Genomic DNA, 16,311 nt, shown 5'->3' with positions numbered 1-16,311 from the left:
CCTTCCCCAACCCTAAACCCAACCATCATAGTTATTAACGTCTACACCTACAACAAGCCTAAACCCTACCATCACAGTTTTTAACATACAGCCTCGAGTTCCGAAGGCTTTCATTCTTGACACGCTCGCTATTGTACTGTTATTTGCAACCACAGGGGGCGACGTCAAGTAGGCTAACTGTCGTGGCAAAACAGATGAAGTCAGTGAGTGGATTTGCGAAATGAACGAATATAATGATATATTAAATTAAGAGGTTGTGAATAAATTTGGAGAACCCATGAAAACATTTGTTGAAAATGTTCGCTGGGAAGTATTTCCGCCATCTTGCCAACAACATCTCGTTGTGACATCTCGCTTGGTTTACTGGGATTTTGTTAATTGCATGCTACTTCCCCTTCATGTTACAAGTTTCAAGGTACTTGTTACGCCCTCTCTTATGCAGTCTGCAGACAGATACACTTGGATTTATTGAATCATTCATGCCATAAATTTTTTTAAGTGATTGATTCAAGTTGCTTTCCAAAGGGATAGATAAGGCATTTCGGACTGAAAACAGCAGTGCTTAAAACTTTATATATATATATATATATATATATATATATATATATATATATATATATATATATATATATATATATATATATATTAGGGCTGTCAAATGATTAAAAAAATGTACGTAATTAATCACACTTTTTTAAAAATTAATCATGATTAATCACAAAGCGTAATTAATCATGATAAATCACGAAACGCCGTATTTATTACAGAAATAAAAGGAGAGACATAAAATGCCATTTGAATTTCAAAACAATCAAAGAAAATAACAAACAAAAGCGATTTCCATGTTGGATTCTAAGTGGACTACACACACAACATGCACACACAACGCGTCCAATACAGCGAACCCGGTGAGTGAGGGAGGGATCCCTTCAGATTCATCAACACGCACGATGGTGTTCATCAAATTTGCTTAAACTACACGCTCTAAAATATGGGTGTATTTTACAAGCAAGGATTCTGACACAGCAACGTGGAACTTATGAAATGTGAGGGCTCATGGACGCAGCTTAGAGAATAGGGCAGAGAATAGAGCTGTCTTTGACAGATGCGACTTCATCTGCCATTTTCAATAAATACATTTACATGGACACCATTACTCTGCTTTTATTATTAAGATAATACTGATTAAGAGTCTACCATGTAAACAGCGATTTTGTTTACCTTAAAGGATCACGCGAGTCCCGAAATGCTGAGGTTTTTCTTTCCGTTCGCCATGCAGTATCAAATTCCATTAAAACATCCTGAATGAAAATCTGCTGAATGAGAGTGAACTTCTGAACTGCAGTTGAAGTCTAAAAATTAAAAATGAAACACCCGAAATTCAATCCGTTCTGGATGAAACGCAGAATAGCCTGGTTATGCCACATTAATTGTTTTATACTGAAACTTTCCTTCTAAAAGCGCATCCTTGGTCTTCTTTCTTTGCACGTCAAACACGTGCAGGACCGGGGCAAGCTGAACGGACGCTCTAGGCAAACGGCAATCATGCCGCCCTCAGCCTGAAAATAAAAAAGAAAGTCACCTTTTTGCTAATGAAAGAGAGGATCGTGAGGGAGAGGGTGGGTGTAGCTGATGAAAGTGAAGACGTGGGGTTCGCTCACTATTCTGCTGCCCAAGGCACCCGCCTAGGTTGCCTCCATGCACGCACCGTTGCTAAACACACGTTTTCCACAAAAGGAAATAAAAAAACTGCAACTGCGTTATTTGCGTAATTTTTTTCACGCGTTAAATATTTCAAATGAATCATGTGTGTTGACAAGCTAATTTTGAAAAGCCCTAGTATATATATATATATATATATATATATATATATATATATATATATATATATATATGTATAGAGAGAGAGAGAGAGAGAGAGAGAGAGAGAGAGAGAGATAAAGGTCTGAGGAACACCCTGAGCCGATACAGACTCAGCGGACACCAGCTGGCTATAGAGACGGGCCGGCACAGACAAACATGGCTCTCGGTGGAGGAGCGGCTGTGCCCACACTGCCCTCAGCAGCCGATTGAAACAGAACTGCACTTCCTTCGGAGTGCACAAAATACTCAGAGATATGGGAGAAGTTCTACCCGAAACTCACACACACACACACAAAAACTTTGAGTCCCTGTCAAACAATGAGAAACTGCCCATCCTACTGGGGGAGTGTGTGTGCTGCTGTGTGTTAGCAGCTCAGTTTGTGCACTCCGTTGTGCACTCCGCCACCGTCTGAGGAACCCACAATGATCCGCTCCACTGTCTCCAACACACAACACAGAAACTCTTTACTCGTGGACTTACTGTTTATATTATTGTCACCACTTTTAACCAGTTTCACAAATGACCATTAATCTATTTTTATTTTTATTAATATTTTTAGTTTTACTTATATATTGTTATTTTTATTAATCTATTTTTATTTGTTTACATTTCTTTTCTTTATTTCTATATTATATTTTATGTTCATATTTGTTTGCACTACTGCCCTTTTTGCACTGTCTTGTCTGTACGCAGCGACGCTGCACTGCTTTGGCAATACGAATGTACAGCTATTTGTCATGCCAATAAAGCACCTAAAATGTGAAAATGTGAAATGAGAGAGAGAGAGAGAGAGAGAGCAGAGAGAGAGAGAGAGAGAGAGAGTCTAAGTTTAATATAAAGTTTGTTAAACTTATCAATATAAAATGATCTCAAAACACTACCTGAGGTGTTCATATTAATGATTACGTGTGCAACATATCAGTCGATGTTTTGGCTGCGTCAGGTTAGATGAGGTAGAGTGTGACCTAAAATGCATGCAAATCTTGAGTCACGCAACAGTCTGCTTTGTGTTCTGATTGACATGGTTTTCACTGGGATTTTACTCTCGTGGAACCTGCATGAGAATGAGAAAACAATGGTGTCTGAGGCTCACGGTGTAGCCATTTCCATGTACTAAACTCTTATTATTCAACTAGAGGTATATTCAGATTTTCTTTATAGGGCATCTTTAAATATGGAGGGCTAATTTATCTTCTACTGCAAATTTAGATTTTTGTTTTTCTTGCTATTGATTTATTTTCTCATGCATTATTTTTATTTTATTGCAAATACACTGCCTCTCTTTCCTTCTCTACCACTGTCAGTGATATTAAAGTGCAGTGTTACGAATTAATGGTTTAATCTTGAGCATGAATCATGTGTGTATATAAATATCTATATTTCTGTACAGCATCAAGAGCCAAACTGGGCATGCTCAACACGGTGTCTAAAATCCGCGGGCAGGTGAAGACGACGGGTTATCCTCAGACTGAAGGGCTGTTAGGAGACTGTATGCTGCGGTATGGACGAGAGCTCGGGGAGGAGTCCGCTTTCGGTAGTGTCAAACACGCACACATGCTCAGACATGAGTTACAGAAACCCCGCTGCAGTATGCAGGAATGCTGGTCCATCTCTCCCCAGATCCTTCTCATAAGACTGGAAAGCTTGCTCATTGTGCATTGTGAAATGTGTTTCCTGTAAAAGGCCGTCCTTACAGCATTTGAACACCACTCTGACACCTTGTGGTGTTTTGTTGACATTAGATGCAGATGTGCATATTTTACATATTTTTATTATTATTTTCCATTGTTTATAAAACACAGAACACATTTTTTTTTCTGTTTAATATACATTTATCTGTTAAATAATCACGCTTTTTCTTTTTCCCTTGCACTCCATTTAACATGTGTTTATATTTATGTGTATAAGTGTTTGTTTGTGTGTGAAAAAGCCTCTAACCTGTTAATAAATATTGGTTAAATGCTTCATTATTTATAGCATTATATGGAGGTCCAGCTTTGCATCACTTGTTCTCCATCATGTTTTTAGGCACCGCGTTGGCAGACATTGGTGAAGCCATGAAACAGATGGCTGATATTAAAGACGCCCTCGATATCAGTGTGAAACAGAACTTCATCGACCCACTTCAGAATCTACAAGACAAAGACCTCAAAGAGATTGTGGTACGACACCGTTTCCTTATTCTGCATTTACACTCCAGTTTAAAGACAGAATTAATATAAGTTTTTGTGTTTAAAATCATTTACTTCAAGATAATGACTTCAGGTGTACCTGAAAAAACGGTGCTTAATTGCAGATGACGCCCCGTAATGGTGGCGGTTATGTTGACACAGGAAAAGTGCTTATTTTATTCTTCTTATTCCTACTGATTGAAAGCCTACTCAAGGCGTAACATTTTGGATGTTCTCTTTAAAGTGCTTAAGAAAGCAAAATTTTTTTTTTAGATGCTAGTATCAATGTGTTTTAAGCATATCGATAAGCTAATTTGCTTCAAAACAGTGACAAAATTAGCATTAAGAAGATAACAACATCCAAAGCTTGCAGTTTGTCGCTTCCACCTAAATGGATCAACAATTAAGTCGTCTGACTTATCAAACATTCTCTAGTATCTGACATGTTCCGCTCCATTTAAGATGCTATTGCTTTATGCACTTGAGCTCAATCACTCTTACTGGCAGAGCTGTGATAAAAGCTAAACGCTAGGGCTCTTTTCTGCATCGATATCCCAATGTGATCATTCGCAATAGTCACATCGCATGATATGCAATGTTGAATCTGTATTATAATTTATCATTTGCATGTTCTTTTGCAGGCCTGTGACCGTATAATGATTTTAAAAGCATTCAGGAATAATACATTTACTGTTTGTAAACTTTAATAATGAATAACTTTTATTTTTATTATTTAATTACCCTACCTGAATAATACTCTACATGGAAAACATTGAAATACTGTTTATTTCAATTGTATATTGTTTTCTATTGTATCCATCGATGCTTGTGGATTGTTTATTAGATTTTATGCTGATGCACTCCCTCTACAGCAGGGGTGTCAAAGTCGGTTCCTGGAGGGCCGGAGCCCTGCAGAGTTTAGTTCCAGCTCTGCTTCAACACACCTATCTGTAGGTATCAAACAAGCCTAACGCCCCATTCACACGGGGCTTCAGCGTCAACGCTTGACTGAAGGTGTGTCTGAAGTTGGGGCTAAAACGATCGCCATAGAAGCGTCAGCCAATGAAATTCAGTCAGCAATAGGCCACTGTCTAGCTGGTGTATTTCCATACAGCATTCTGATTGGCTGACGCTTCCGTCGGCGCTTGAAAAGTTGAGCTAGTCCCATTTTTGAAGCGAACAACATCTCTGAAGCGGCGCTGACGGATCCACAATGCAGTTCGGCAACACCTGACGTCGTTGATGCTGACGCCCCGTGTGAATGGGGCGTGAAGCACTCAATTAGTTGGATCAGGTGTGTTTAATTAGGGTTGGAACTAAACTGTGCAGAGCTGCGGCCCTCCAGGAACTGGCTTTGGCACCTGTGCTCCACAGAAGTAATCTAAAAAGATCTATTTTTTATAAATTGGTGAAATTGCATTCATATTGCAATATATATTTACAAAATATTGCAATGTTAGATTTTTCCAATATCGTGCAGCCCTACTAAACACTATTGGCTGTTTTTTGGGTGGGAGGTGCTACTATATCTCTCGACTTGTCTTCATGTTTCAATTAGTGATGGGTCATTCTTGAAAGATTTGTTCATTTTGACTTTGAAAAAAAAAAATCACAATCATGTGATTCGAGAACAATGACTCCTCTCAGGGAGAGATTCGTTCATTCATGCATAAGCACATTTGTGCAGGTGGGGTAGAAGATCAGTTCCTTTTCTATCCGTTCATTTCTTGAGTCTTCAGTTTGAGTCGTTCGTTCGTCACATGAAAGACAGAGGCCAATCAAATGCAGTCAAAGCCGGAAAAAATTTCATCCGTTAATTTCTTGAGTCCTTGGTTTAAGTCATTCGTTCATCGTGTGAAAGACAGAAGCCAAACATTTGTAGTCAAAGACGGAATATTATTTGATCCGTCTATTTCTTAAGTCCTCAGGTTTGAGTCGTTCGTTCATCGTGTGAAAGACAGAAACCAATCATATGCAGTCAAAGCTGGAAAAATTATTTGATCCGTTCATTTCTCGAGTCCTCGGTTTGTCGTACGTTTATCATGTGAAAGACAGAAGCCAGTCATATGTAGTCAAAGCTAGAAAAAGATTTGATCCATTCATTTCTTGATTCCTTGGTTTGAGTCGTTTGTTCATGTGAATGACAAAAGCCAACCATATGCAGTCAAAGTCAGAAAAAGATTTGATTCGTTCATTTCTCGAGTCCTCAGGTTTGAGGTGTTCATTCATCGTGTGAAAGACAGAAGTCAATCCTAAGCCAGAAAAAGATTTGCTCCGTTCATTTCTTGAGTCCTCGGTTTGAGTTGTTCGTTCATCATATGAAAGGCAAAAGCCAATCATATTCTGTTAGAGCTGGAAACAATTTGATCCGTTCATTTCTCAAGTCCTCAGGTTTGAGTCGTTTGTTTATCATGTGAAAGACAGAAGTCAATCATATATAGTCAAAGCCGGAAAAATATTTGATTCGTTCATTTCTCGAGTGTTCGGTTTGAGACGTTTGTTCATTGTATGAAAGACAGAAGCCAATCATTTGCAGTCAGAGCTGGAAAAAGATTTGTTTCTTTCATTACTCGAGTTCTCAGGTTTGAGTCATTCGTTCATTGCATGAAAGACAGAAGCCAATCAAATGTAGTCAAAGCCGGAAAAAGATTTGATCCATTCATCTCTCGAGTCCTCAGGTTTGAGACGTTGTTCATTGTGTGAAAGACAAGCCAATCATTTGCAGTCAGAGCTGGAAAAAGATTTGTTTCGTTCATTTCTTGAGTCCTCAGGTTTGAGTCGTTCATTCATCGTGTGAAAGACAGAAGCCAATCATATGTAGTCAAAGCTGGAAAAAGATTTGATCCTTTAATTTTTCCAGTGCTCGGTTTTAATCATTCATCTCTTTACGTGCTGTCGTAATGAACAAACGACTCAAAAACCCGAAGATTTGAATGGTGAACTAATCATAGCTCCTTTTGGCTCAGATTGTGTGCATTGGTTAAGCTTTTATGGGACTGTCTATCTCTCGTGAACAAACGACTCAATTTTGTAGACATGTCAGAAGAGGTGAGCTGAGCTAATCATAGACAAAAGCATTCTAGATATGGCTTGTTTGTAGTGTGATCAATGCTTGGGCTAGTTGTGGATGTGTTTGGAAGCAACTTGTAACATTTTAATAATATTACAGCAAATTGTACGAAATGACTCAAAGATTCGTTCATCTCACTGAACGAAACTCAAAGGGCTGAGTCTTCCTATCATTAGTTTTAGCCATGTCAGTCACATAGAACAAAACTGCACATTTCTAAGCACTTCACAGGAATTTAAAGCTTAATGATTAATAGCTCTTCTGATTAATTGATCAATATTGTTGTATGGTTAGCATTATCGGTCAGTAGATTATCTTTCTTGGCTGATTGCGTAATGTAAGAATGTCTTTGTGTGTTTCTCGACAGCATCATCTAAAGAAGCTGGAGGGTCGACGGTTAGACTTTGACTACAAGAAGAAGCGTCAGGGCAAGATTCCCGATGAGGAGATCAAACAGGCCGTGGAGAAGTTTGAGGAGTCCAAAGAGCTCGCCGAGAGGAGCATGTTCAACTTTCTGGAGAACGATGTAAGAGGCAGTTTATGAGGGGTCAAAACGATGCGATACAAGTATAATCCAGCTTTCTTTTTAGTTTAACTCAGTTTTATTGATGCATGTTAGTCAGAGAGGTACAGTATCATATATAAAGAATCTCAAGACATCAATTAATACAGCTTTTTTAATGTAAGTTTAACTGTGTTCTTCTTAATTAATCTTTTATTGGAATAAACTATCATATAGTACCATTTTTACCATGATGTACCTACATTCGCTAAAATGCCATTCAGTGTAGTACACTTTAAACAAATTAAGACTATGAGGGGTCCAAAACAATTCAATACAAGTATAATACTTTGTTTCAAAATCAAATCAAATTAAAACGAATCAAATTACTTTTTTGTCACATCAACAGCAGCATGTGTACTATGATGAGTGAAAAGCTTTGTTGCTGGCTCCAGACAGTGCACAATACAACAATATGCTCTAAGAAACAAAACAATATACAGTTAGCAATGTTAACAGTAATACATAAAAGACAATTAATACATGAAGGACAATAAATGCGTCAAGAAAAACACACATGTGGGCACAGATAGACAAGTACACAGTCAAAAAGGTGTACACGTAGTTTGACTGTTGCTGGAAAATATTGTAGGCAATATTGTTTTAGGTAAGGATTTGGTTAATTAGAATTCCTTACATTTATATAACGCTTTTCTAGACGCTCAAAGTGCTTTACACACATTTAGAGGACATTTACATATTGTGCCAGATCACACACCACACATCAACTGATTGATGGAGAGACGGCAGAGTGATGAAGCCAATTATGATATGGGGATTGTTAGGAGGCCATGATGGACAGGCCAGTGGGCAAAATTGTCTCTTTTCGAAGGAAACATTTGAAGAATTTTTAATGACCACAGAGAGTCAGGACCTAGGTTTATTGTCTCATCCGAAAAACGGCGCTCACTGAGCAGTATAGAGTCCCCTTCACTATACTGGGGCGTTAGGACCCACTCAGACCTCTGCTGTTTCCACTAACACCACTTCCAGCAGCAACCTAGCTTTCTAATGTGGTCTCCCATCCAGGTACTGACTGGGCGCAGCCCTAATTAGCTTCAGTGGGCGACCATGTGAGAGTTGCAGAGATCTAGCTGCTGGTTAAAGTGCATTAAAGTGCATGCTAAACCTTGATGGTATGCAGTGAGGGGTATGTAAATAAGTCTAACAGTTTTATTGATACATATTATTCAGAGAGTTACAGTATCAAATATAAATAATCAAAAGACATCAATTAATACAGCTTTTTTATTGACATTTTTTTATTGACAAAAAATAAGCAAATACACTTAATTTACATTGGAAATTGTCATATTTAATAAATATTTTGCCAAATGCTATATTTACAGTATTATTACTTCAACTGTATGTCTGTAAAGTGCTTACGAAATACATTAATCAATATTAATCTTGTCTATTTAATTTGTATAATAATTTTTTTTTTGTATTTTGTATTATTAACATTTCATATATATATATATATATATATATATATATATATATATATATATATATATATATATATATATATATATATATATATATATATATATATATATGTTTATATGTTATAATATTTATTTATTTATTTATTTTTTCATTATTTCTATTTTTAATACTTGAGGAAGCTGGCATTGTATCACACTGTAAATAAGCCTTTGACTAACTAATAACCTGTATAAACGCATTGTGCCGCTCTGACCTGCAGGTGGAGCAGGTGAGTCAGTTATCAGCTCTAATTGAGGCAGCGCTAGAATACCATAGACAGTCTCTGGAGATCCTGAAGGACCTCGACAGCAAACTACAGAACAGGTGCCTTTAACCACACACACACACACACACACACACACACACACACACACACACACACACACACACACACACACACACACACACACACACACCCTCTCATTCAGTAGAAAACATCCAGTACCCAGTCTATATTCATAAAAGCATTACTGATACGACATATTTATATCTACTCTTTATCTATGTTCTGTGCTGAAAAGGTAATTGGAACATTTGAATCTTACAGTTCCAATTTTAATATTATTATTATTACTATTATTATTATTATTATTTGTTTCATCTCCTTGCTTTGGATGCCAGGCAAACACTTTTATTTTATTCTATGTGTATTTTGTGAACGAAATAAAGATTTACTTTAATATACAATTGAGTTAGTAATATATTTTGGCATCTGATGTTGCAGGATATCTACAGCAAGCCGTCGGCCCAAAAAAGAGTTCAAGCCAAAGTCAATAGTGTCCAGTTTGGAGAGCGTGGAGAACACACAGCACAATGGACTTTCACACACCTCATCAATCAAATCCACAGGTATCCACAACAAAACATCTTGACATTTAAGAAGACAGATTTCATAAGCTTTAGTCTAAGCAGAAACATACAGACACACATGAGAGCAGAATGTTCTTTTTTTATTGTCATAACTTGTATCTGTTAAAATACTTTTAAATCCTTATATTAGCAGTTTTTTTAATGTGGTGGAAGAATTTTGGATACTGTATTTTTTGATAAATCTTTCATTTATTCATGTGAATGTTTTTTATGAAAAATTATGTAAATTATGCAAAAATTAAATGTACTTTTTTGTGTTTCTTACAAATCTACACTACTTGACAAAGTCTTGTTGTCAATCCCAGTTGTTAGAGCAACAAATAATAGCTTGACTTCTAGTTGATCAATTGGAAAAGTGGCAGAAGGTCGATTTCTCTGATAAATCATCTGTTAAGCTGCATCCCAATCATCACAAATACTGCACAAGACCTATTGGAACCAGCATCGACCCAAGATTCTTAAGAAATCAGTCAGTTTTGGTGAAAAAAAAAGTCATGGTTTGGGGTTACATTCATATGGGGGTGTGCAAGAGATCTGCAGAGTGGACGGCAACATCAACAGCCTGAGGTATCAACACATTTGTGCTGCCCATTACATTACAAACCACAGGAGAGGGCAAATTCTTCAGCAGGATAGCGCTCCTTCTCATACTTCAGCCTCCACATCAAAGCTCCTGAAAGCAAAGAAGGTCAAGGTGCTCCAGGATTGGCCAGCCTAGTCACCAGATATGAACATTATTGAGCATGTCTGGGGTATGATGAAGGAGGAGGCACTGAAGATGAATCCAAAGAATCTTGATGAACTCTGGAAGTCCTGCAAGAACCCTCTTTTTGCCATTCCAGATGACTTTATTAATAAGTGATTTGAGTCATTGCAGAGATGTATGGATGCAGTCCTCCAAGCTCATGGGAGTCAGACACAATATTAACTCTTTGTCCACTGCAGCATGACTTTATATTCTATACTGCACATTATTTCTGTTAAGTGACAAGACTTTTGTCTAAGCAGAGTCAGACCTTACTGTCCTAATTAAATCATTCAAAATCAAGGCATGATCATATTTTATTTTGGTAAAAGCGTAATCTTGAGGCCTTTGCCTTTCATATAAGCCACTTCAGATACCAAATGACCAGCTAGAAGTGAAGTTATTATTTGTTGTTCCTAAAGCTTGGATTGGCGACAAGATTTTTGTCAGGTAGTGTATACTTGGAGTAAAATGAGTTTAACATCAAACTTTTATGGTGCATTTTTTGGAGTTTGACACTAATTTATTATTCCAAACTAAAACTGAAATAAATAAATAAATAAATAAATAAATAAATAATTTTTATTAAATACAAACATGTATATGTTATGTGTGTTTGTGTTTTTTTATATTTGATTATTATTTCAACATCTTTGTAATTAAATAAATATACATTAGAAGAAATAAAATCAATGATAAAGTTTTTTTAGTAAAAAAAAATTTTCAGGAATTTTTAGATTGTAGTTGCTGTTTTGAAGTTCGTAACAAGTTTATTATTATCACTTAAAACAAAAATATTTAATAAATATTAATTCTTTAATTTAAAAAATATATAATTACCACATACATATTAGTACTTCATCATTATCATAAATCAACATTAGAAGAAATAAAATAAATGATAATTTTTTTCAGACTTCCTGTTAATTTATTTATTTTTTTGTCTGTATTTACCTGTTTGCTTCATTTTTGTGATTTTTGTCTCTAATTTTGAAATTGAAGGTTCATAAATGGGTCCATTGTTCATTTTCCCTGTTTTCTCATATTTCACCACCATCATGTTTTCTTACGTAATTCCTTCATGTTGCTTTCAGATATCCAAGTCAACCACACTGTAAATGGAAAAAGTAGGTGGAAACTTATGTGACAATTATAAATAATTCAAATTAGTTTACTTTCCTGATCATAAGAGGAGTTTGACTATTTATATTTCAGTTACATTATATATATTTTGTAAACCTAAAAAAATGATGTTTGTTTTTTAAGCAAGTAAAGCAACTAACACGAGACAACCTTACAGTTCACATCTGTAACTCATGAGTTAAATGGTGTTATTATTTTGTGTGTGTGTGTGTGTGTGTGTGTGTGTGTGTGTGTGTGTGTGTGTGTGTGTGTGTGTGTGTGTGTGTGTGTGCTCGTATCCATGCTCATCATCATTTTGTATGTTTGCGTCTCTCATGCTTTGTTCTCATGTGTTTTTTACTCTCAGTTGATCAGTTCACACACACCTCATCCATGACACAGTCGTGGCCTGAAAGTCCCAATGGTAATAGCAAACGTAAGTATCAACCTATAGGTTCAATTCTGAATGTGAAAGTAGTTATATACAGTTAAATCAGAATTATTAGCCCTCTTGTGAATTATTATTATTTTTTAATATTTCCCAAATGATGCTCAATGGAGCAAGGAAATTCACAGTATTTCCTATAATACTTTTTTCTTCTGGAAAAAGTCTTACTTGTTTTATTTCGGCTAGAATAAAAGCAGTTTTATTTTTTTTAAACCATTTTAAGATTAAAATTATTAGACTCCTTAAGAAATGTACATGTTTTGATTGTCTACTGAGCATAGCACTGTTATAAAATCATTTGCTTAATTAACCTAAATATCCTAGTTAAGCCATTAAATTTCACATTAAACTGAACACTAGTCAAATATCTAGTCAAATATTATTTACTGTCATCAAGGCAAAGATAAAAAAAATCAGTTATTAGAAATGAGTTATTAAAACTATTACGTTTAGAAATGCGTCGAAACAATCTTCTATCCGTTAAAGGGTCACGAAACACCAAAACACATTTTTTGAGCTGTTGACAGTGGTATACGTGTCCCACACTGCTAAAAACACTATTAGGACACCTATATTTCACTAAAAAGTGTAAATTGGTTGTTTTTGCGTTATTTCAAGCAAATTCGTACTTCCTGTTTGAAACGAATTTTTGAAGCTGCGTCACGGTCATGACATAATAGCGTTGTATTCCAGCGTTCAGACTGGGCGTCTGTGCCAGAGTGAGTCTTATTACGTCTTACAGTGTGTTGCATTAATGCATGAGTAAGGCTTGGTTCAAACCAATCAGCGCGCTCTATTGTGCAACTTCATTAATATTCATTAGTGTCACCGTGTTTACGCCACAGAGACGCCACGTTGTGTTGGCAAAACAAGCGTGAAGTGTTGCTTTTATAGTTTGCTGCCATTAAGTTTCGTTTTCATTTTCTCTCTGTGAGAGCTCAGCTGGATCATGTGTGGATTAACGGTGTACGCGACGCTCGACAACAATAACTTACGTGTCTAAGGAGGATTATTGTTTACCTGAGAGCTGTTCTCATCTGCAAACGCTGAAATCCGGATTCGCTTGTAATGTTAGTCTTCTCTTCATAAAGACGCGGCTCTAGTTGCTGGTGATTGTCCTGTCTCTACAGATTTGGTAAGTGAGCGACCAGTGCTCTTTGTTTATTCAGTTTGTTCGTATCGAATTAAGTTAACTATTGCACTGAGTGCAAACATAGCACCGCATTTTGTGACCGGAATAACACATGCGGCTTTCTGACGCTACCTGCCGTGTATCTAAGTTTCCGGAAAATGCAGAGTTTTTTTTTCTCTCATTCGCCGTGCGGTATCAAACATTGCATGAAAAATACAAGCTTAGAGCAGATCCTCGAATCAAATATCGCGTTTGTCGCGAGGGGCATGAATGAATTCCCTGAATGAAAGAGCCAAACTGCAGTTAAAATCCACCATTTAATAATTTGGCAAATAATTCGACTACAGATGTCCATGTAGGTTAAACACCATCACTTTCTCATGTGTGTGTATTTTGACTGAAACTCGCGCGTGCCCAAATAGACACTCCCACACCCTCCCACTTTAGTTCCTCCGACACTCCCCCCTAAACAGAGCTGGACACGCCCACTTTTCTGACTTTTTCCAAAGTAGAGGTGTGAAAACACCCTGCTGAAACGAGGGGGTTTCATGGCCCTTTAAACAGAAATTGGGGGGGAAAAAAAAAACGGGGGCTAATATTTTAGGGGGCTAATAATTCTGACTTCAACTGTGTGTAACAAAACAGCCTTATAGGGCAGTGTTCATTTCAGTGTTGCAGGGAAGTAGATGAAAATCAGACAAAAATGCCAAGGTACAAAGTGTGAACTGTCCTATGCTGTCGTAGTATTGGTCATTGTTTGGTAATGTTAATAAATAAATCCTTCATCTAAAAACTGTATTTTTGATTAAAAACTAATTCCAGTTATTAATAGATTATAACTAATGATTAAGAAATAAACGCACCTACATTTTTCCTCTTTTTAGAGATGGAGTTAGTTATTAAAACTATTATGTTTAGAAATGTGTTGAGGAAAAAAAACTTCTGTCCATTAAATATAACTCAGGGAAAGAAATATAAAAGAACTGAAATTTACACAGTGGTACAGAAAGTATTTTGACCCCTTAAATGTTTCACTCTTTGTTGTATTCCAGCCATTTCCTAAAATCATTTAAGTAAAAAAACAATTTCTCAATAATGTACACACAGCAACCCATATTGACAGAAAAACACAGAATTTGTGACATTTTTGCAGATTTTGCAGCTTGAATATCACATGCTTCCAGGTATTCAGACCCTTTGCTCTGTATTTAGTAGAAGCGTCCTTTTGATCTTATACAGCCCTGAGTCTTTTTGGAAAAGATGCACCAAGATTTTCACACCTGGTTTTGGGGATTCTCTGCCATTTCGTCTTGCAGAACCTCTCAAGTTTTGTCAGGTTGGATGGTAAGCATGGGTGGACAGCCTTTTATAGTTCTCTCTAGAGATGCTCAATTAGGTTTACATCAGGGCTTTGGTTGGGCCATTTAAGAATAGTCACAAAGTCGTTGTGAAGCCACTACTTTGTTATTTTAGCTGTGTGCTTAGGGTCATTGTCTTGTTGGAAGGTAAACCCTCTGCCTAATCTGAGGTCCTGAGCACTCTAGAGAAGCTTTTCATCAAGAATATCCCTGTACCTAGTTTTTTTTGTAATTTGTAATATAAACGCAGCTGCTGTTTTTCCTCTGTGCAGAGTTAGAGTCCCACATGGACCAGCCGTGCTGTCGGTCGCTCTACGACTTCGAGCCGGAGAATGAGGGCGAGCTAGGCTTCAAAGAGGGGGACATCATCATCCTCACCAACCAGATCGACGAGAACTGGTACGAAGGCATGATCAACGGCGAGTCGGGCTTCTTCCCCATCAACTACGTGGACGTGCTGGTGCCGCTGCCACAGTGAACCAAACATCCACTTCACCCAGCATCCTCTGCTGCATTCTCACCGATGAAAGCCTTGCGTTTCACCACAGACAGTGTTCAGCCGTTAACCTTCAGTATTTATTGATCTCATTTCCTTCAAGGTGCCACATACAGGTTCGTACACTGTACTGCGTCAGTATTTTTGCTTCGTTTATTTCGGTAAAATAAGATCTAAACATCTTTAAAATGGAATGCATTTATTAGATGATGCTAATGCATGCTATTTGAAGTACAACGGAGAAAATAAGTATTGAACACGCCATGTTTTTCCTGTAAATAATGTTTCTGTTGACATGGAATTGAACCAGATTTTGGTAAAAACCCAAACAAAATACACATAAAAAAATAAAACAAAACAAAAAATCTGAAAAATTATGTATGTGTTATAACAATGGAATGACACAAGGAGAAAGTACTGAACCACTGAAATGTGTTTAATATTTTATATAATTGCTCAGGTGCTTTTCACAAACTTCAACACAGTGTAAAAATCTTGATGGTCCTGTGGGTCTCCTCCAGTGATGGAAAGAGTACCTAAAAAATCATACTTAAGTAAAAGTACCATCACTTGCCTAAAAATGTAGTGCAAGTAGAGTAAAAGTGTTATAAATATTACTCAAACTATGAGTAAAATGTATACATTTCAAAAGTACTCAAGTACTCAAGAGTAGGTGTGTAAAGTACTCAAGAGTAGGTGTGTATTATGCTATATATAATATATATATATAATATAATTTGTACATGTGTGTGTAAATGTAACATTCTGTAGTGCATCGAGTTATTGCCCAGCACACACACAATGTCATAAGATGTTAGATTTAGGTTGTGATGTCAGGTGACCAAAATTCAGTGTGTAGCCAGCTCCTAAGGATAACGTTATTTTGATGTACAATAATGACATCAAATGATTTTGATATTTGGTTGATTTTAGGTTGATAGAAAGTGACCAAAATCCAATGTTGAGTCAACGTCTTAAACCAACA

At 36.7% G+C, this 16,311-nt stretch overlaps 1 protein-coding gene across 2 annotated transcripts in view; it reads left to right on the top strand.

Moving 5' to 3' along the window:
* Positions 1-16,311, top strand: part of sh3gl3a (SH3-domain GRB2-like 3a) — a 62,458-nt gene that overhangs the window by 45,625 nt on the left and 522 nt on the right. The window contains exons 4-11 of one of the 2 annotated variants that reach the window (XM_073907016.1): positions 3,255-3,398; positions 3,893-4,026; positions 7,473-7,631; positions 9,376-9,479; positions 9,880-10,004; positions 11,865-11,897; positions 12,260-12,328; positions 15,103-16,311. The exon at positions 15,103-16,311 is cut by the window's right edge and continues 522 nt beyond it. In XM_073907016.1, coding sequence (XP_073763117.1) covers positions 3,255-3,398; positions 3,893-4,026; positions 7,473-7,631; positions 9,376-9,479; positions 9,880-10,004; positions 11,865-11,897; positions 12,260-12,328; positions 15,103-15,308 — 974 coding nt within the window. In that variant the 3' untranslated portion in view covers positions 15,309-16,311. 2 annotated transcript variants of the gene reach the window in all.

Source organism: Danio rerio, chromosome 7 (assembly GCF_049306965.1).
Source record: "Danio rerio strain Tuebingen ecotype United States chromosome 7, GRCz12tu, whole genome shotgun sequence".
Classification (NCBI taxonomy): domain Eukaryota; kingdom Metazoa; phylum Chordata; class Actinopteri; order Cypriniformes; family Danionidae; genus Danio; species Danio rerio.
Note: the sequence above shows the minus strand (reverse complement) of the source record. Positions and strands in the feature narration are given on the sequence as shown.